Here is a 22,053-nt window from a genome sequence, read left to right on the forward strand (position 1 = left end):
CACGGGAAGTGGGAAGGGTAAGCTGGGACGAAGTGAGAGAGTGTCATGGACGTATATACACTACCAAATATAAAATAGATAGCTAGTGGGAAGCAGCCGCATAGCACAGGGAGATCAGCTCCGTGCTTTGTGTCCACTAGAGGGGTGGGATAGGGAAGGTGGGAGGGAGACTCAAGAGGGAGGGGATATGGGGATATCTGTATACATATAACTGATTCACTTTGTTGTACAGCAGAAACTAACACACCATTGTAAAGCAATTATACTCTAATAAAGACGTTAAAAAAAAAAAGCGTGACTAATTCCTTCTGCTCGCCTTATCTCAGGCAGGGAAGGGAGATGTGTGTCCTCCTTATCTGTCCTGGTGTTCTGTGCTCTTGGGCAGTAGGACTTACCTTGGGCAGGGATGCTCGGGAGCCTGAGCTCTGGGTGGTCATGGTGAGCACGGTGGTGATGCCCAGGCCCACACGGGCTGGGGCAGCATCCATGTTGATCCAGAAGGAAATCCATGAGAGGATGACAATGAGCAGGCTGGGAATGTACATCTGGATCAGGTAGTAGCCCATCTGTCTCTCCAGGTGGAACCGGGCCTCGATGCAGGTGAATTTGCCTGCAAGAAATTATAGTGGGAAGGCCGGGTAGCCTTGGACAGGAGCAAGGCTTTGAGGTCAGAGCAACCTCGACTGGAGTCCTGGTTCAGCCTCACACTAGCTGTGTCCTTAGGTGAGTGTTTGAATCTTTCTGTGTCTCAGTTTCCTCATCTTTGGTAAATTGGGGATAATGATAATGATGATAATAGTAATAATAATAATAATAATACCCTCATATGGTTACTCATGGTTACTGGGATGGTAAAATGAGATAATGCCTATAAAGAACTTAGCACAGTCCTCACAAACCATTAATGCTCAGAATGTCATTTGCCATCATCCCCATTAACACTGTTTTGTTGCTAACAGTGGGCGCAAGTGGATCATTCTCTATCCTTCTGCCAGTTATGTTCCCAAAAAGTGACTCATTTCTGTTACTTCCTCTTGTAGAACCTTTCTTTCCTTCCATCTCTCCCCATACAAGAAAGTCCCCATTACCTACAGGGAAAAGTTCAAACTCTTTAGTCTGCCCTTCACGGTCAAGCTCTAGGCTGTTTCCACCCCATTTCCCTTGTTTCTTTACTCATGACCCCCCTACACTCCATCCCTTGCCTTGAGCATCCTCTGTATTTTCACATTTCTGAGGTTTTTTTTGTTGTTGTTTTGTTTTGTTTTGTTTTGTTTTTGGCGGTAAGCAGGCCTCTCACTATTGTGGCCTCTCCCGTTGAGGAGCGCAGGCTCCGGACGCGCAGGCTCAGCGGCCATGGCTCACGGGCCCAGCCGCTCCGCGGCATGTGGGATCCTCCCGGACCAGGGCACGAACCCTTGTCCCCTGCATCGGCAGGCGGACTGTCAACCACTGCGCCACCAGGGGAGCCCTAAGTTTTTGAGCCTGATAATCCCTCTGCCTGGAATGCCCTTCTTCTGCCCCACAACCAGCCAAAGAAATCCTCCCTCTCCTTTATGGCAGTTTAACTGTGAAGTCTCCCCTAGGCAGAGTGCTCTTTTTTTCCTGTGTCCCTTCAGCTCTCTTCACATGATCATCAGAGCCTTTAAGGCATAGTGCACTGAGGTAGTAGGCAAGTTGATCTTACTCTCTCTCTCCCTGTCCTCTGCACCAGACTGCAGACAGCTCATCTCCTCCCAATCTGTGAATCCCTGGAACTGGGCTGGGCCATCCCATGGTGGCATCTTAGTTCCAGTCCACTGACGCACAGTTAACAGGGGATTTTCTACAGCTCCCTGGACAGCACCTTCCATGTGGACAGGGCCTTTCCAGTCTTCTCTCCTTGAATCCACAGAGCTAGCCCAGAACTCAGCTGTCACTTAAATGTGAATAGCAAAGGGCAACTGAGATGATGAATGAGAAAACGCTGTGTAAAGAGTAAAGGGCTGTGGTATGTGAGAGTCTGTTGTGATTATTTGATTCATGGGGACTCACTGCTAATGAGAGTACAGTTGGCCCTCTGTATCTGTGGGCCCTGCATCCTTCAGTGAGGAGGGCCAACTATGGTCTTGAGCATCCTTGGATTTTGGTAATTTGGCAGGTCCTGGAACCAGTTCCCCTTGGATACTGTCTCTGAGTCTCAGCTTGCCCAGGGATGAAGAGAGTATTTTGAAGGTTCTCTAAGATATCTCTGAGGTCACTGGAAAGAGACAGCTGTCCTAAACAGACCAACACCCAGGCTGCCTGCTTTTTTTCTGGGCCTTCTACTTGCATCAGAACCCACAGTGGTTTCTCTGAACCGCTCGCCTTCACCTCTTCTCCTGGGCCCCTGTCCCAGCCTGTCATGTGCCTCCACTCCACTCGGCTGTGTTCAGACAGCAGCCCCCGGCCCAGCTCCCCAGCGTGGCATACTAACTGACTACCTTTTGTCCACAATGTTCCACGAGCTCCTTCCCAGCCTGAAACAGGGCAGGCAAAGCCAGTCCTGATCCGGCCCTACTTCATCCCTGTGTTCAACCTTCCAACAAATGCTGGGCTAGGCATGGGAGATAGAGAGCTGAGCTAGAAAACGGGGTTCCTTCCTCATAGCTCACGGCCCAGGGGACCCTTTCCAACTTCACTGTTTACTAATTCTCAGTGCCAGCTCCTAGCTCCCCACTGAGGTCTAATGTGAACATTCTCTGTGCTTTTGCCCTCTCAGAAATGCCAGTCCTGGGACTTCCCCAGTGGTCCAGTGGTTAAGACTTCACCTTCCAATGCAGGGAGTGCAGGTTCAATCCCTGCTCTGGGAGCTAAAATCCCACATGCCTTGCGGCCAAAAAAAAAAAAAAAAAGGAAAAACAAAACCAGAGCATAAAACAGAAGCAGTATTGTAACAAATTCAGTAAGACTTTAAAATGGTCCACATAAAAAAAAAAATAGAAATGCCAGTCCCTCTGTGATAGACACTACTAGATGTCCTCCCACTGTCAGCTCTCCCTTCTGCCTTAGGGACAGGGTCCGTCCTGAGCTGGACATACTGCTACCTGGAAAAGAGACTGTATCTCCCAGCTCCCCTTGTAATGAGATGTGGCCCAAGCTCAAGTTACTTGTCCCAAGACTCACAGGAAGAAAGCGCGGGAGCCACTTTTTGGTTTCAAGGGACATTCTCTTAACCACTAGGTAATAAATACGGAGATAGATCCACCATGGGTACCTCGGAAGATCTGTTGGATCAGCGACTGCATGAATGTTTGCAGTGACCTCGGGCCCTGGCTGGGTTGAGGTGGGCCCTCGCACGTACCTGTGTTGTAATGCTTGGTACAGTATCTCAAGTCCTTCTCCTCCTTCAGGATAAACTGGGGCAGAGTCAGTCCATCTGCCACCTGCACAGCCCCCTGCTCCTGCCACTCAAAGATGAGGTCATTCATGGTGTATCCAACTGGGGTGGGGTCAGAAGAAGGAGGAGTCACCACCCGGAAGCTCTTATTTGAAGCATGTCAGGGGTGCTTCAGGAAGGGCGTCTAACATGAAGCATGTTAGACGCAGACAGGCATCAGACACCCAGTGGAACTCAGACTATGTTGCTGCTGCTGTTTTTTTCTCCCCATACGAGAGGTTAAGGCTGGTTTCGTTGTTGACATCTACCCCACAGCCCTTCCACCTCTCTTACCCCGCCCCCACCAAGTCTCCCACCTTAGCTTGTCCTCTTGCCCTCACCCCTCAGTCCCATGGTCAGATTCAGCTGACCTCCACTATTTTTGCCTGTGCACCATCCTTGCAAGCCCCCTCTTGTGCCCCCAGCAGATTTTCCTCTGGGCAATAACTGTATGGTATGCTGTCCTGGCGGGGCTATCAGTTGGGGGCCAAGGTGTGAGATGGTGACTCAACTAGGCCAATCAGACTCTACCCCAGGACTTTGACTGTTGAGTAAAGTGACAAAGGGTTCGGAGTTGGCTGGTGCAGACTCTCCTCAGAGGTGGTGCTCCAAGGGGATGGTCTGTTAGTTCCTGTTGCCTAAATGCTCTGGCCTGGTTCTTGTACTTTAGCTTTTCCTTCAAGTCCATGTGGAACCCCTATGTCCTTCCACTTAATCCCATTCTTTACATGAGTCAGATTGGTTTCTGTGTTTGCAATCAAAGAAGTGAGCTACCCCATCTGTTAAAATCTTGGTTCACCTGTGATCTCCTCCATAAAGCCTTCTCCATACCCTGTCTCCTTCCCAGTCAGAAGGAAGTGCACTTTCTGCCTTGAGGCCCCAGCATTTTGTATGTCTAACCACACACTTACCACTTGCTGCCTGCCTTAGAGTTATTTGTGTGGAAGACCTCTCTCTCCCCTGCTGGAGTGAGCATCCCTGTGAGTTCAAGGACCATGACTTATTCAAGCTATTTCTCCTCCATTCCTGGTGAGCATGTTTACAGGGGACATGGAACAGTGCCTCTTTGGAGAATGCTGCTGGCTCCAGAGCTGAACTTCAGTCAGACAATGTTAGGGAAGTTAGATTTCTAATGTGTTTTCTAAGAGCAAAGCTCCTCATCTGGTATTTTGGGCTATTACAGTAATCTCCTGGGGTCCAGTGGTTAGGAGCAGCTGTGTGGGAATTTCTGCTGGTCCCATGGGGATAGGAGAGTCTGGTTCTTTTAGAGGTCTCATGCAAGGGACTCACAGCTTTCCAGTTGCATAATGCACGTCTGGACGTCCATGGGGAAATTCTTCAAGTCCATGGGGCAGGCCAGTGTCAGGGTGATTCTGGGAAGAGAAAGGAGTTGTATGATGCTGGATCCACAAACCAGAGAAGCTGTGCCTCCGTTCCAGTTACTACTGGAAAATCAGTTATCTAGGAAAGGCAAGGAGGCTAGGGAACCAGTGTTTACTGAAATAATATATGTATATTTCCACATCAGAGAGATAAAGTTTGTTGCCTAAAGTCACACAGAGTTAGTGGAACTTCTGGGCTTCTTTGGCATCTGTCTGGCTTCTAGAAACTTGCCTTTAGCAAGTTGCCTGAAGGCCTGTAGGCCATGGGCTACCTCCATCCCTTCTCTTCTGTAGAGCCCTCAGGTAGGGCAGAGCCTGAATTTTTTTTTTTAACATCTTTATTGGAGTATAATTGCTTTACAATGGTGTGTTAGTTTCTGCTTTACAACAAAGTGAATCAGTTATACATATACATATGTTCCCATATCTCTTCCCTCTTGTGTCTCCCTCCCTCCCACCCTCCCTATCCCACCAGGCCTCAGGCATCCCCGGGTGCGCCTGTATGTAGCAGGTGCGCAGGTGGTTCTTGGCTTCTCCCTTCACACACTGGGCTCATCGAAAGTGATTTCCAAGAGGCTCCCTGCATGCTGGGTGTCCAACACAGCTGACTCGTGTCTGCGGGCTCCTGCTGGGGTCAGTTGGGGAGTGGTGGTTGCTCCAGGCGTCTGGGCTAGCTGTTTATTTTGGGTTGTTCAGCCCTGGCAGAGACTGCAGCCTCAGAACCAGAGGGAGTCTCCTTAATAGAATCCGAGGTCTGCAGCTCAGCTGCGATGCAAGGCTTCAGCTTGAAAGGCTTTGCCAGCATCTGAGCCCCTGCTGCAGGGAACAGAGAAGAAAGGCTCATGGAGGCCAAAGAGACTTAGATCATCAGGCCAACTCCTGCACTGGACAGGTGAGAAAACTGGGATGCAGAGAAGGCTAGGTGGGGAGGCATGTCAGGTCACACAGCCAGCTGATGGCTCAGCCAGGGTTCAAGACCAGGTCTCCTGGCCTTTGGATTTTGAGCTCATGTGTTTGCTGGCGGGCTTTCTAGCACTGCTATCCTGAAAAGCCAACCTCAATACCCGAAAACCCCTAACTGGTGGTCTTGTGGGGCTTAGCTGCTGGCACCTCGGCCCCACGTGGTGAGGCCCACGGCCTGGCGCGAACATCCCCCTCCAGCTCTCACCCACGGCTGTGGATGCGGGCCCTTTAAGCACAAGGCAGAGGCAGGGAGGGAAAGGGCAGGGAGAGGGAGGGGAAGAAGACGGGAAAGAGGGAGGGGAGAAGGAGGGGGAAGGGAAGGGAAAGTGCACGCAGTTGAATTTCTGAAGATAAAAGCTCCAAAGTGGAGCAGCTGTCACACTGGGTGAATTTCCTGAAGTTGAATGACCTTGGAACATCACTTTCTGCTGATTTGTCCTTCTGTCATGCTGCACTGGGGCTTAGCTTCCTGGAGGTATGAAACTGAGCCTGGCTGCAGCAGAATCCAAGCCAGCCAGGGCCTCCTCGGTGGCTATCCTGAGCCCATCACCCTTCCAGTCTGGATGCACCCTGGGTGGGGCGGGCAATGTGTGAGCAAGGCCATGTTGGCCTCGGGTTCCTCCCAGTCTGCCCTTCCACGGTGCCTCCTTTACCTGCTGAGGTCCCTGAGTCCCCTCTCCCACCCAGCCTGCTCTCAGGGGAGACTCTGAATCCAGTCACATTTGGGGATTAGGATCTGTACGGCCTCTCCAATGGGCTTGGACACTTAAAGCTCATCTCCTAATGGAAATAAAAAGATATATTCCCCTGAGGGACTGGAGGGGCAGGAGAGTCATTTAAGACCAGTGTCCCCCCCCCCTTTTTAAAAACTTTTTATTTTATATTGGCGTATAGCTGATGCACAGTGTTGTGATAGTTTCAGGTGCACAGCAAAGAGACTCAGCCATACATACACATGTATCCATTCTCCCCCAGACTCCCCTCCAGGCTGCCACATAACATTGAGCAGAGTTCCCTGTGCTACGCAATAGTAGTAGGACCAGTGTCCCTTTAAGCTCTTTGAAATAAAAACATATTCATTCATTCATCAAATATTTGAGTGCCTATTGAATGCTCTGCACTGTTCTTCTAGGCTCTGAGTGGGCATTAGGTGCACACTAACAGATTAGAATCTAGGTTCTGCTACTTTGTAGCTGTGGGAACTCTGGCAAGTTGCTTAAACTTTCAGATCCTCACTTGTCTAATCTGCAAAGTGGGCATAAGAAAGCCTACTTCATAGGGTTGTTAGGAGGATTATAAATAATACATATAAAGTCTGAGCCTAGTAGGTAAATTCCCAGTGAATGGTACATAGTAAGGATATAACATGGACATTGGTCCTTCTCTCCATGCCTTGGGGGAGGAGACTGAGAATTAGGTGTGTTGGGAGGGGCGCAGAGTGTGGCAGGAAGCTCTGAAAGTTTGCCCATAACCAGTATATTCAGGATATCCCCCAACTGGGGAAGGGAGTCCCAGCAGACTCAGTGCACGGAGTAGAGGATAGAAAGGCTTTATAGAAGGGAAGGAGCAGCCCTGGCTTATATCTGTGAGCAGCACCGTCTACCTGGCAGGCCATTTATGTTGAAGTTGCTGTGATTTCTCACACTTTGCACCTTTGCTCGGCTATTTTTAAATATTATGATAAAAAGGTTTAACATGAGATCCACCCTCTTAATAAGTGTTTAAATGTACAGTAGAGTATTGTTAACTGTAGAGTATTGTACAGCAGCTCTCTGGAATTTATTCATCTTGAGTAACCGAACGTTCCTGGGGTTAGCATTGTCTTTGAATATTCTTTTCCCATCTTGTTTTATTGAAATTCTGGGTAAGCTTGGGGGCCTAACTTTAACCTTCCCTCTCTAGGATGCTTCCTTGGTCCCCCTGGTTATAATGAACTACTCACTTCTAGGAGTTCCCGTGGTATTTTATTCTTACTTGCTGAGTGTAAGCTGCAGAGCTGGCTCTGCCTCTTCTGTAAAGGTGTTCAGTTGCCAGGGCCTGTTCACCTCTGTTTGGCCCTCCTCTTAGTGTCTGCTCCCACAAGGTATGTTCTGAGCATGGAGGGGATGAGCCTGTACAGAACTCACCTGATGCTGTAGAGGACATTCCCATTCCGGGAGATCCTCAGCAGTTTGTTGTCTGTGGTGATCTCGTGGAAGTGGGCCCCCTTCTCATTGGCAAAGAACAGGTCAGGTTTCCAGATGGAGTCCAACATGGATGGGTCCAGGTCCAGAGCGTCATCTGGGTATTCGTTGTAGGCCAGCCGGGGGTCGTTCCACTGCTGCCGTAGGAAGATGTTGACCCTGTAGTCCTATAGCCAGGAGATAAGGAGGTGGACTCAGAGTTAGGCCCTGGGATGTCACATCTCGGAGGACCCAGGTGCTTTCGGTCAGCGCTTCCCAAAGCCCCTTCTGGAGGATGCTATCAGAGTGTGGTTGCATCTTACCTGGGAATGAGACGTAAAGTCTGTGAATCAGGCAAAAATCAGGGCAGTCATAATTATCCCTGAAAATTCTCTAGATGCCCTGTTAAGTATATTCAACTCTGAACTGAGATTAATTAAATGTTATTCTTTCTTCTGAAAAATTTAAAAAATGAAGTTCATACTGATGTAATAAACACCTGTTTTTCATCCTGTTAACATTTTGTTGTGTTTGCTTCCGTTTTTATTAGATAAGAGAAATAATACATCACAGGTAAAGCTGAAGTCCCCCTTTTATTATCAACCCCAACAGTGCAGTAATTCTTATGCCCACTAAGGTTTGAGAGTCACTATTCTAGACAGATTGAAGGAACAAAAGAAGAGACTAAAAGCTGATGCCTGAGCATTCACACTATTTTGCCCAATTCCCAAGCAGTGAAGGAAAGTTGGGTGGAAGGATTTTATAGTGTTCTGCTGGTCTTAGGGTTCACAACACTCTGTTTTAATACTGGCCTTCTGTTACCTTCTATAACGTGTTGATTTGTTTGTTTGGGGAGGACTAATAGATGCCACATCTTACTGGAACCCAGCGCTAAGTTAAATGCTCTCTGATGGGACAGAAAAAGTCGTGATCAAACCAAGTAGGGAAATGTTTGATTAAATCAAATGTATCAGATTTCTTTATGGCAGGACTTCTCAGAGACCTTAATATGCTGAGGAGTTGTGTGCATCTCCAAGAGGGGAATAGACTATGCAACACTTCCTTGATTTATTTTTGGCCATAGAACTCTTTTATTTTGTGCATGAGGCTCATCTTCTACAGAATGTGGGTTAGAAATTGCTGTCCTAGTCAAAACTACCCCCCCCTTCCCCATCTTTTTTTTTTTTTTCCAGATGAGGAAACTGAAATCTAGAGAGAGTTGAGACTGGCCGTGTGTCTCTGAAAAGGTAGAGCAGAGTTGATTTTGAAGCCTAGGTGCCTTGACTCCTAGCTGAGGATTTGTTCATTGGGTCTTAGAGGGACTTACAGAATCCATTTAGTTCCCATTAACAACCTGAGAAGCAATTTGTGGTAGGTCTCCACAGTGGGAAACTGGGTAATGAAGTTAAGAAATATTTCCATTAAGAAAAGTTTTAAATTTTGTTAGAGAGACATTGTAAACTTGGGGCCTGTGAATATTCCATTGCAAGTAGAATTTGGGGTGTATTTGTGTTTTCCTATGAAGAAGAGTATAGCTCTCTCCGTTGGATTCCCAAGAGGGTTTATAGTTCCCAAGAAGATTAATAACCTCAGTTGAAGTCCAACTTTAAATGTTCTCCTTCGGGGAATAATCTCTGCTTGGAAGCACCTGCTGCTGCTTTTTCTCTGAAGGTGCAGGATAAAGGAGGTTATGCTATATTTTCTTTTGGGGTGCTACCCCTAAATCCTGATCACCCTCGATCTGTCATCAGCAGGCATGGACTGAAGCAAACAGCCCTTCTGCCCCCCACACTACCCCCTGCCACTTCCTCCCACATTCTGTTTGCCTACAGGAATATCAGTAGCTTCCTGAAATGTTCCAAGATGTCTTATGGGACTGTTCTATAATTTAGTTGAAGCCTCTCCATCCAGCCCCATAGAAAATGACATTTGGTCTCATAATCAGGAATAAAGACACAGACGTAGAGAATTGACTTGAGGACATGGGGAGGGGGAAGGGTAAGGTGGGACGAAGTGAGAGAGTAGCACTGACATGTATACACTACCAAATGTAAAATAGATAGCTGGTGGGAAGCAGCCGCACAACACAGGGAGATCAGCTCGGTGCTTTGTGACCACCTAGAGGGGTGGGATAGGGAGGGTGGGAGGGAGACGCAAGACGGAGGAGGTATGGGGATATACTTATACTTACAGCTGATTCACTTTGTTATACAGCAGAAACTAGCACACCATTGTAAAGCAATTATGCTCCAATAAAGATGTTAAAAAAAATTTCCTATCTTATAAGTCCTGCGGTGGAGGCAAAACTTCAGGCCAGACTGGAGGTTGATTCTTTGTTTTTCCTGTTGATTGTAATAGCTCCCAACCTGGCCCCATCTCATCAGGGATTAGAAAAGCCTCTGTTTGTCCTGTGGATTTTACATGAAGTATGTGTGTTTGTGTGTGTGTGTGTGTGTGTGTGTGTGTGTGAGAGAGAGAGAGAGAGAGAGAGAGGAAGGGAGAGATGAGGCACTCTGGGAGTCATGTCAGAGTAAACAGACTATGAATGGTTGGACAGAAAAAGCCTTCAGTCCCCAAACCCCAGCTGCACTTCTGATGTTCTTGCCAGCAACATGTCAAGCCAGTTTATGTGGCTGGAAGGAAGAAAAGAAAGTGGCATTTCTTAAAATGGCCTGTTAGGCATCAGGCACTGTTCTAGATACTGTCATATACATTTAATCCTTACAAGACCCCTGCAAGCTAGACATTCAAATTCTCATAGTGAGGTTAAGGAAACTGAGGTTTGGAAAGGTTGAGCTAGTAAGCAGCAGAGCTGGAATCTGAATCCACATCAGCCCAACCTTCTAGTGAGCACTTGTTGATTACATCCCCTGGCTATGGATGGCCAGTTCTGTGCTGGGGAGCCTCTTCTCTCACCCCCACTGCCTGCTCAGTTTAAGCCTTATCTCCTGTAGGAGGCTTGATGCCCCCAGGCTTTCCTGACTTCTTCCTTTTCTGATCTCCTAGCAAAACGGACATTTAATTTAGCACTACCTCCCTGTGTGTGTCTTATCTCCTCAACTTGAAGGGCAACAATTTGAGAGGATAAACCTGACCTTATCTTTCTCTTGCACCATCCTACCTACTTACCCAGTCGGTGTACCTGGAGCTACCCAACACCCAGGAGGAGGAGGAGGAGGAGGAGCAGGGGGCAGCAGAGCTGGAAAAAGTTGGAGCAGGAAGAGCTTTCCCCATTTTATAGCTGGAGAGACTGAGGATCAGAGAGAGGAGGCATTGTCCAAGGTCACAAAGCAATTCAGAAAAGACCTGGTATTAAAATCTGGATTTACTTCTCTGGGCCCCACTGTTAGAAGGAGTTGTTAGGCTAGATGGTCTCTAAGAACCCTTCCAAATCTAATAGGTGATCGTTATTAGTTTTATGTTTTCCAGCGACATTTAACGGAGCATCTAAGTGCCAGGCCCTGTTCTCGGCACTGGAGAACACGCTGAGAAAAGGAAAGACATGTTTATGCTGTCACAGAGCCTACGGTGTAGCGCTTACCCCACATGGAGATTGGGCTCTGCTGGGGATTAGGTACAGGGCACTGGGGAGATACAGAAGTCAGGCTCCCCATGTAGACTTGGAGGTGGGGGTCAGGGAAGGCGCCAGGAAGACGTGGTATTTAAGGTGAGACCAAATATGGCAGAGCCAAAAAGGAAAAGCATTTTGGGCAGTTGGAACTGCACCTGTGAAGGCCTAGAGACAAAGCAAGAGCATGGTGCTTTGGAAGGGGAGGAAGCATGCAGCGCCGAGCAGGCCGTCCTGGGGAATTCGGACTCCATCCTGGGACTAAGGTGGAGTCTTCGAAGAATTTTAAGTAGGGAAGGACATTATTACAGTTGCATTTTATTACTGATATTTAAAAATACTTTATTTTTCTTATCACAGAGGTAATGCATGTTGATTATTAAAAAAATAGAAACATATGTCACCTAAAAGGAGAAAAACAATAAAAACCATAGGGTCTCGCTTTGAAGCGATTCATGAGAAGTGAGGGTAAGAGCTGTGGAGACTGGGTCTGGTGTCCTCAGGCAACTTGTCCCCTTCTCCCAGTGCCCCCTTCTCCCCTCAGCACCTGCTCCCCAGAGGAGCTGCTGCGTCGATTTTCTCCTCCCCGGTTGGTAAACAGCAGCAGGAAATGCCGTTTGGAAGGGACCAATGTAACCGTTGTAATAGGCTGAAAGCTAAATGCCATTTTGCTTACTTGGCTCTACAGTCACTCTGGTCGGTGTTGGACCTGCTGGGGGTCCACGTTCAGGTTCAGAGGCTGGAAGAGCAGCACTGGAGTTCTCCAGCTGAGAACCTCAGGTCCAACCTATGGTAGTTGGCTTCCAGGCCTTGACCCTCAAGGTGGCCCTTGAGGACTTAGAAGATCTAAGTCCGAGGGGGAGGGACTGGCGGAGCTCTGGCTCAGCAGGCTGTAGCACCCATTCTCTAGTCTTGCCTCTGAGATTCCCTGATGGCTTGATTTCTGGACACTGGGCAGCTTCCATGCTTGCGAGACCAAGGTAGAGTATTAACTCATTCATTCGTTCGTTCTATCATTCAACAAACCTGTATGGAAGGCTTTCTGTGTGCACCCTCCCCCCGTCCCCGCCCCCATTATGTCTAATTTCAGACTCTAACCTCTCTCAGCAAACTCCTCTAAACTCAGTATTGTGGTGGAATAGGAAGCATGAGATGCTTTAGTAGGAAAGAGCTAAGAACCTGGTGGGTGTGTTGGTGGGAAGAGGACGTGGAGGGCAAGATGTGTACCCACAGCAGTCAGAACCAAGAGCCATCACCCAAGAGGAGGATGAAGAATCAGATTCTTATACCTTCCTAAGTCTCAGCCTTCTAGCCATTAAAGGGATGTTTCTTCTCTAAACTTGATTCAACTCTATAAACACTTATGAGGCCCAGTGGGAGAATGGTGAGAGCAGAGGCTCAGGTCTTGGCCTCTACCCTCACAGAGCTCAAGATTATCTCGCAAGCAAGGCAAGGTATGGACACAAATCTAACATACAAAACTGAAAGTGATAAGGGTCAGAAGAGGTTCTAACAAGCTGCTATTAGATATTGCTTTCAAGTCGTTGAGATTACTTCCAGGCAGGTTGGGTGAATCTGGAAGTGATTTTGGGGAGAAGGTGGCATTTGAAATGGCCCCTTTCAGGTTGTTTCATCCTCCTGAAGTTAGCATCTCTAGATCTGGTGTTGTTCTGAGATATGAATAATATCTGATTTTGCCTGGAAAGGAGGCCAGTGATGTGTGAGGAGGAAGGACAGAGGTGAGGAATACAGGTGTAGAGCAGGACAGGACGTGAGGACCAGGGCTTCGGCCTTGGTGTATTTAGGATTAGGATTTGTAGAGTTGGTGGGGGGCGGCGGGGGGCAGGTTGTCAAAGGAATTTCATGTGGAAGGAATAGCACAAGCAAAGGTGTATAGGCAGGGGCATTCAAACAGTTCAGTTTAGCTCAACCATCAGCTGCATAAGTAATAAAAGTCCCTCTTATTGAGGACCTACTAAGTACCAGGCATTGTGCTAAGCATGCCACAAACTTCTGCTCATTTTATGTTTAAAACAGTCCTGTGATTATAGGTGGTTTCACCTTAATTTTATAGATGAAGAAGGCTCAGGGAGATTAAGTAATTAGTCCAAATTCACACAGTAAATAATGGGCTTGGAATTCAAATCTGGTTTGTCTAATTATATAAAGCACATGCTCTTAACCACTCTGCTGTGATGAGGCTGTAGAATGGATTGATTTGAAACTGTGGGTATCCTTAACTGCCAAACCAAGGTGTTTGGATCTTATTCTGTAGCCAGTTGGGCACCACTGAAGTCTTAAGCAGTGGAGCAATATCCCAGTTTGACTTCAGGAAGATCAGCGTGGGAGGCATGACCATGAAGTGCTGAAGTGAGAGAAAACGGGACCAGGGAGACTTAGTTTGAGGCCACTGTGACAGTTCAATGAAAGATAAGGAGGAGCTAAACTAAGATAGTAGGGATGGAGAGTGGGGCAGAGGAGAGAATCATTGTTCTTTGTCATCATCATCTTATTCTTCATCATTTTCATCACAAATATTACAGGTAGACTTCTGTCTCAACTCCTTCATTTTACACACAGCCCAGAGAGGGAAAGAGACTTTTCTCAGGCCACACAGCAATTCAGTGACTAAGGTGGGACTTGCATACAGAAATCTTGACCCCTTTCCCACTACTTTTCCTAATCACTTGTACACCTTTAAGGGCAGGAGGAGGAGAACCGAGCTGAATCTGCCATCAGGCAGGCTCTGCTCTCCTTGGAGAAACTCTAACTTAGACTCAGCTCTGACAGGATTTGGGATTAAGATGTGTGAGAGCTGGAGCAGTCTGCTGAGAGCCAGGGACCAGGGGGCATTCAGAGTGGAGGGTCCCAGGCTTGGTTTATGAGCTGCTGCTGCTTCTCAAGCACTTTCCCAGACCTCTGAGAAGCACTGTGGAATCAGAGCCAAAGATGTTGCCTTCAAATGTGAGAAGAGTCAGCCCCAGTCTCCTCACTGCCCTGCAAGAGTATGGACCTGGCTCACCGGCACATGGAGAGTTTACTGAATCTTGACTGAGTGCCAGAGACGGTGCTAAGTGCTTTAATGATCCCTCTCCCCAGATTCTCACAGGGATACCATTTTATGGATAGACGGAGCCTGGGGAGACTTAATGCTTTTTCTAAAGTTAGTGACAGAGCTGAGGCTCGAATCCATGACTGGCTGACTCTGAAGTCCTGTGCTTTTAAGTAGTACACTGTGTTCGCTTCTTTCTTTCTTTTTTTTTTTTTTTTTTTTGTGTTAGTTCCTTTTATTAATAACGTCTCATACTTATTAACTGCTTTTTACTTTACAAAGCACCCTCACATTAGTTTTGTTCTATGAAGTTTGGCGTGAAAAGGCAGATTCTTATCTCCATTGGATAGACGTGGACACTAAAGCCCTAAAAGCTCAAGTTCCCAGCACTAGTTACTGGCAGATGCAGAATTGATAATAACAATGCACATAATACATTGAGTTGTTACCACATGAAAGGGATGATGCTAAGTTCTTTATGTGTGTTATTTTATATTTATAATAATCCTGTGATGTAGGTTCTATTATTCTCATTTTACAGTTAGGCAAATTAAGGCACGCAGAAGTTAAAGTACTGTACCTGACGTCACACAGCTAGTAAGTGGCAAAGCTGGGATTTGAACCCAAGATGTTAATGCCAGAGCCCAAGCATTTAGCTACTAGACTACACCATCCAGAATCTCCCAGATTTGTACTGAGTGACAGTTTTGTGATACCTCAATGCCATCAGCTACTGCCTCTGGCTGCTGTTATGTTCCTGTGGGTTCGTAGATACCCACAATTAGCAGGAAGTATTAAAAAAGGGCAAAGGAGGGGGGTGGGATGAATTGGGAGACTGGGCTGGACATATATACACTATTGATACTATGTATAAAATAGATAACTAATGAGAACGTACTGTATAGCACAGGGAACTCTACTCAATGCTCTGTGGTGACCTAAATGGGAAGGAAGTCCAAAAAAGAGGGGATATATGTATACATATAGCTGATTCACTTTGCTGTACAGTGGAAACTAATACAACATTGTAAAGCAACTATACTCCAATAAAAATTAAAAAAAAAATAAAAACGGGCAAAGGACAAAAGGCTTCTGCCCGAAGTCCAGCAGTCTACTAGTGCTCATACATCGTTCCTGATTTGACCCTTGAATTTTTTTTTTTTTTTTTTTGGCCACGTCGCACAGCATGTGAGATCTTAGTTCCCTGACTAGGGATTGAACCTGTGCCCCTTGCATTGGAAGCACAGAGTCTTAACCACTGGGCCACCAGCGAAGTCCCTGCCCTTTGGATTTGACCCACTGTCTGCTCTACACTCAAGTACAGAGCTGGCAGACTCCCCAGATCCTGACCATTGCGTCCTTGGCTCCAGTTGCCTGCTCCATGCCTTCAACCTCTCCTAAGTCGCCACCCTGCCTGTTGCGTTCGCATTTGGATCGCACATAATCAGGGCTACATTTGTTGTGAAGAATTGCTGATGGTTTGGACCAGTGGAGCGGAGCCTCTTTGTTTATCTTCAGGGGATCACTAAAGCCCAGCGTGAGTTTAATAATTACATAAAAATGCTAATTGCAGCCAATTTTATTAGATGTCTAACATTTGCTAGAATTTTATATGCATTGTATCTCTAAACTTTTCATCAACCTAGCACACTGAATATTATTATACTCATTTTACAGGGGAGGAAACTGAAATTCAGAGAGGTTAAACAGAGGTTAAGTGTCCTGCCCAGAGTTCCATAGCTAGTAGGTGCTAGAGCAGGAATATGAATCCACGACTGTCTGGCTCCCAATTTCACATTCTTTGACAATTGCATGCTGCCTTTTTCCTTTTTTTTTTTTTTCTGAGCCCATGTGACAGGTTGGTTCATACATATCCTCATAGTCAGTATCAGATGGAGAACTTTGTATTGTGATGCTAAACTGAGGTGGATTCGTAACTGGTTGCCAAAGGATGCAAATTGAAGCGTGGATATTAACCTGAAAAGAGGAAAGAGGACAGTATTGGCAGTACAGGGCATAAAAGTGAGACATACCACTAGCGAACTTGGAAATATGGAAAATAAGTTTGACCTCTGAGAGTTAAACTAACAGATGAACATGCAGCAGAGAAATTTGGCAAGGCTCAGCATCAATCACAATGACCCATGTGTAATCTCAATGATTTAGAACAGGCCTGTACTTGTAATTTATTAAGTGGAACGCTAATTTATTGTATTATGTCTTTTTTTTTAAGGATTTTTGCAGCTTTGGAGCTTTGTTTTTTTAAAAAAATTTATTTATTTATTTATTTTAGTTGCCCTGGGTCTTAGTTGCGGCAGGCAGGCTCCTTAGTTGCGGCTGGAGGGCTCCTTAGTTGTGGCTCGTGGGTTTCTTTGTTGTGGGTGGCTGGCTCCTTAGTTGTAGCACACAGGCTCCTTAGTTGTGGCATGTGAACTCTTAGTTGTGGCATGCACGTGGGATCTAGTTCCCTGACTGGGGATTGAACCCGGGCCCCCTGCATTGGGAGTGTGGAGTCTTAACCACTGCACCACCAGGGAAGTCCCTACTGTGTCTTGTTTAGAGAACTATTTTATAAACATATTGGAGACATTCATTTGGTAGTATAAGAAAGGGCAGTTTGATGAGCAGGAATTTGGCAGTTGGTAGTCTAGCATCATGTGAAGGATAGGGTCACACTGCTTGGGGGAACACCAACTTTTTTTGTGTCTGAAAAGAGGGTTTCTGTGTGGTGAGGCAGGGATGGTTTCTTAGACCTCTCTCTGGCCTGGATGAGATTTCCTCAAGACTGTCTACCTTCTTTTCCTCCAATTTGGTATGTCAAAAGCAACTTTTGATTTGTTTCCCTGGTATTCGGCGAATGGCAAGAGAGTGCTTTCATGGAGGACACAAGCATGCTGTTATTGGAATGGAAAGCCTCATCATAAATTAAAATAACTTAACAGTCTTATTTACCCACTTCAGTCTTTTGTGGCTTTGATTGTCGTTAGTCATCCTTCCTGAATCTGATCTGATGGAGAGCCAACCCTGGGATGCCATAAATTCATGACTGTGATGCCTCCCATGGTGGTGTATTGGAGAGAGTCATCCAGCAGATGATACCAAGACTGCCTATAACCCCATTTTCTGCCTCTTAACAGACTCTATAGCATGTGTGAGGGCTCTCTCCTTGGCTTCCTCTCGGTCTGCAGTTTACCAAGGCTTTGTGGAGTGTCGAGATATGTCTAACTGGATGGCACTTAATAGACTTTTTCTTGGACTTCCCAAATCCCAGAGTGTAAATGGCCTAGCATCAGCTGTGTAGACAGACTGAACGTGTAATGGAAAAAGCAACAACAAACAAGGATCTCATCCACAATATTAACCAACCTCACACAATATTCAGTAATAAACCTAATGAGAAATGTGTGACTTGTGTATATATATATATATATACACACACGCACACACACACACACACACACACACATACACACACATATACACAGAGCAAAATGATTCTAAAGCTTTACTGAAAGGCATAAAGGAATACCTATATAAATGGAGAGACATACCACATTTATATAATATTGTTAATATGTCAGTTCTCTACAAGGGAATCTATAAATTCAATGCAACCTCAATCAAAATCTGAGGCAATTTTTATAGGCGTCAACAAGCTGATTCTACAGTTCGTATGGAAGAGAAAATGGACTGGAAATGACAAGAAAACCTTATTAAAGAAGAACAACAGAGGACTTTCTCTACCAGATATAGAAATACAGTGTTAAGCCATAGTAATTAAAATAGAATGGAAACAGATAATAGAGCAATGGGACAATAAACTGAGACTAGAAAAAGATATATGTATATATGTGTGTGTGTGTGTGTGTGTGTATAGATTTAGTTTATGAGAAAGGTAGCATTTCTAATCAGTGCTAAGAACCTTTTGCTATACTTCTGACTTAGGACTTTTTTGGTATGTGTGTGTGTGTGTGTGTGTGTGTGTGTGTGTGTGTATAGATTTAGTTTATGAGAAAGGTAGCATTTCTAATCAGTGGAGAAATAATGGCTACTTAAGAATAATGCTGGAAAATTACTATCTAATCAGAGAAAAATAGAGTTAAACCATCACCAAATACTTTACAGCAAACTAAACTCCAAATGGATTATGGAGGTATATGTAAAAGAAGAAACTTATAATATTATTCAAAATGCCCATTTTGCAAAAAAAGAAAGAAAAAAAGAAAAGATACTCAAATTCACTAGGAATCTGGAGTGAAAATTAAAAATGACAGTGAAGTACCATTTAAAAAATCTCATTTGGTAAAATTAAAAAGCTTAATAATATCTTGAGTTGGCAAGGATAAAAACGCTGTTGTGGGAACAATTATCGAAGCTTCTTTGGGAGCAAGTTGGGCAATAATATTTGTCAAAATAGTGCAGGTCCTTTGATAAAGTAATTCCACCTCTGTAATATATCCTAAGGAAGCACGCAAAGAGTCATGTGCAAGACTATTCATTGTGGCACTTGTTTGTAATAGTGAAAGCTGCATGAACCTACAGGCCCATCAGGAGACAAGTGGTTAAATACCATGAAGTGATGAAGCTGCATAAACCTACAGGCCCATCAGGAGACAAGTGGTTAAATACCATGAAGTGATGTTATGTCTGGAGCGTGGAATTTTACAGGCGGGCCGTAAATCTGGAAATACTGATTAAAATCATTCTGTCACATACTAAATGTAATAATAATAAACCATTGTTATGTTTCCAAATTTGAGGGTGTGTAGAATGTTAAGAATGAGGTAGACCTGTATGTAGTGATGTGGAAAGATTCCAAGACATGTGAAGTGAAAAAAGCAAATTGTATTGTACAATCCTATTTAGACAAAGATGTGTAATAACGAAGGGATGTATTGATACATTCAAGGAAAGAAGACCAGTAAGACATACACTAAAAGTGTTTTCTGCAGTGGTTAACTCAGATGGGAAAGGGGGAGAGGGCGAAGCAGGGGCATTCCTGTTTCTCTCTCTCTTCTCTTTTTTACTGGATTTACTACAAAACTTGTTTTCATCTGTTGCTCATATACTTTAAAAAATGTTCCAGAGTTTTGCTGTCCATAAGCATAGTGTCAGTCAACGCTGTGACTTGTTACCTAAACTGAAATGTCTTTTTTTTTTTTTTTTTTTTTTTTGGCTGCACCTAGTTCCCTGACCAGGGATTGAACCCATGCCCTCGGCAGTGGAAGCTCAGATTCTTAACCACTGGATTGCCAGGGAAGTCCCTAAACTGAAATGTCTTTGAGGTGGTGTGTGTAGAAATGATTTTAGGGTTCTGAGGAGGTCCCCAGAGCTACCCTGGGGGTGCCGATTGAGGAAAAGGCCAAGGCATTGAGATTCCTGGCTTCTGTTCCACTTCCTCCAGAACAGCCCATTTTCAAAAATCAGTGTGTTAAAGTGCTGCATAAGATTCACCTTAAAAATGGACTGTGGTGGTGGGCTGCTGTTAAAAGCAATGCTTTGAAGCCCACTGACCCAGAGTAAGGATGAGCATGGCCCTGGTGCGCTCCACTCTAAGCACTCCTGAGGGTCTGGATTCATTGCTTGGCCTTTCAGCTCAAGGTGGAAATTGACATGCTTGCTGTACTCGGAGAGCACCCTGGATGGGAAAGGGACTGAGAACCAGGGAGAATGGCCAAGGAGCCAGGCATGGCCAGGGAGCGAGAGGACTGACCTCAGTTATTGGAAGGGCTGTCAGGTGCAGAGATTGGTTCTCTGTGGCCCCAGGATCAGAATGAAAGCCATGAGCAGATAGAGATGTCAGAGGTGTCCCAAGATGAAGTGGGCTGCCTGGGGAGGTGCAGGGGTTCCCATCAATGGAGGTGTGCAAGCAGAAACTACAACATTTGTGGCAGAGGTTCTGACAACAGATGGGGGTTCAAACTGGAGAACCTCCAATGTTAATTCTCTCCACAAATATTGATTGAGCTCCTATGGTCCAGGCAAAGTACTGGGCACTGGAAATATAGGGATGATTGAGAGAGACAGGGTCCCCACTCTCAATAAAAAAGCAAACAAAACAACAAACTAACAAGCAAACTTTTTACTTTTTAGGTATTACTCCGAAGATAATAGAACATGATGCGACAGTGACTGGAAGGGGGGACATTTTTAGATAGGGAGTCGGGGAAGGACCTTCTGAAGAAATATCTGAGCTGAGACCTGAAGGATGAGAAGGAACCATTCATGCAAAGATTTTTCTGGGCAGAGAAGCTGAGCATAGTAAAAGGATTAAGCAGCTGTTGCAGGATTTGAAGCAGGGGAATGCTGTGATGTGATTTAGGGTTTAAAAGGCACTATGGGAAGTGGTAGAGAAGGGGAGGAAGAGAGGCGGGGACGCCAGTTAGGAGACTGTTTCAGTCAAGCAGGATAGAGATGGTGCCAAGTTGAACTAGAGTTGACAGCAGCAGAGTTGGAAAGAAGTAGATGGATTTAAGTTTTATCTTCTATGATTCAAAATCAATTCATTCAATCAGTTGATTCGATTTAGTCAGTTGATCCCAGAAGTAGGCTGGCATTCAGAAGTGACTGCTTCCTAAACAATGTGTTAACTTTTATGGTTGGACTTAAGGGGCATTTAACCTCCTAGCATGGTAGCTGTTTTCATAGGTCTTGAGGTCTCATTTGCAAATATCCACAGGGGTGGATAGCCAACGGCTTCTCTCAATACCAGTTCTGATAGAATTGCACAGATCCTACTTGTTAGCCAAACCAGAGTGCAGGAGACCAGGGTGAAGTCATGTCCTCCCATGACCCTGACATCCCCTTGGCTCTGCAGCCTCTCCTCTTGCCCCACACTCAACAGGTGGCCTAGGCCAAGAGCAGGGCACCAGGATTCAGGCAGCCTGGGAATAATAACTGGTGATGGTGTTTATGGGCTGGAAAAGCTTGGGTGAATTAAGCCTCTCTGAGCTTCAGCTTCCTCATCTATAAAATGGGATTGTTGTGTTATATGAAATGATCCCCATACTTTGCTAACCACAGATGCCTGGTTTTTAGAACAGTGCTCAATAAACGACAAAGGACGCCACCACCACCTCACCTTCTCTTTATAGCAGAGCTTTTTGAAAGAATTATCTTCCCACTGTCTTCACTTCCTTTTGTCTTGTGCTTTCGTCGTGCCCCTGAATAGCATTCTCTAATTTCATACACGCTCCCCTCCCCCATCCTCCATTGCCAAACCCATTGAATGCGATTCTCTTTTCTTACTTGACTTGTCTCCCTTTTACTGCTGTTGAACACACACCAGCTTTTAAAACCCTTCTCCTCTCTGGGTCATTCTACAATGCCATTCTCTCCTGGAAGGTTTTATTTTATTTATTTATTTATTTTTAACATATTTTTTGGAGTATAATTGCTTTACAATGGTGTGTTAGTTTCTGCTGTATAACAAAGTGAATCAGCTATATGTATACATATATCCCCATATCTCCTCCCTCTTGTGTCTCCCTCCCACCCTCCCTATCCCACCCCTCTAGGTGGTCACAAAGCAC

At 45.6% G+C, this 22,053-nt stretch overlaps 1 protein-coding gene across 1 annotated transcript in view; it reads right to left on the bottom strand.

Moving 5' to 3' along the window:
• Positions 1-22,053, bottom strand: part of GLRA1 (glycine receptor alpha 1) — an 85,452-nt gene that overhangs the window by 18,253 nt on the left and 45,146 nt on the right. Inside the window, exons 4-7 of the mRNA XM_007107979.3 lie at positions 7,866-8,089; positions 4,685-4,767; positions 3,320-3,457; positions 396-610 (exon numbers count right to left, since the gene is read on the bottom strand). Of these exons, the coding sequence (XP_007108041.1) occupies positions 396-610; positions 3,320-3,457; positions 4,685-4,767; positions 7,866-8,089 (660 nt within the window). The remainder of the gene's footprint in view (positions 1-395; positions 611-3,319; positions 3,458-4,684; positions 4,768-7,865; positions 8,090-22,053) is intronic.

This window comes from Physeter macrocephalus, chromosome 8, assembly GCF_002837175.3.
Source record: "Physeter macrocephalus isolate SW-GA chromosome 8, ASM283717v5, whole genome shotgun sequence".
Classification (NCBI taxonomy): Eukaryota; Metazoa; Chordata; class Mammalia; order Artiodactyla; family Physeteridae; genus Physeter; species Physeter macrocephalus.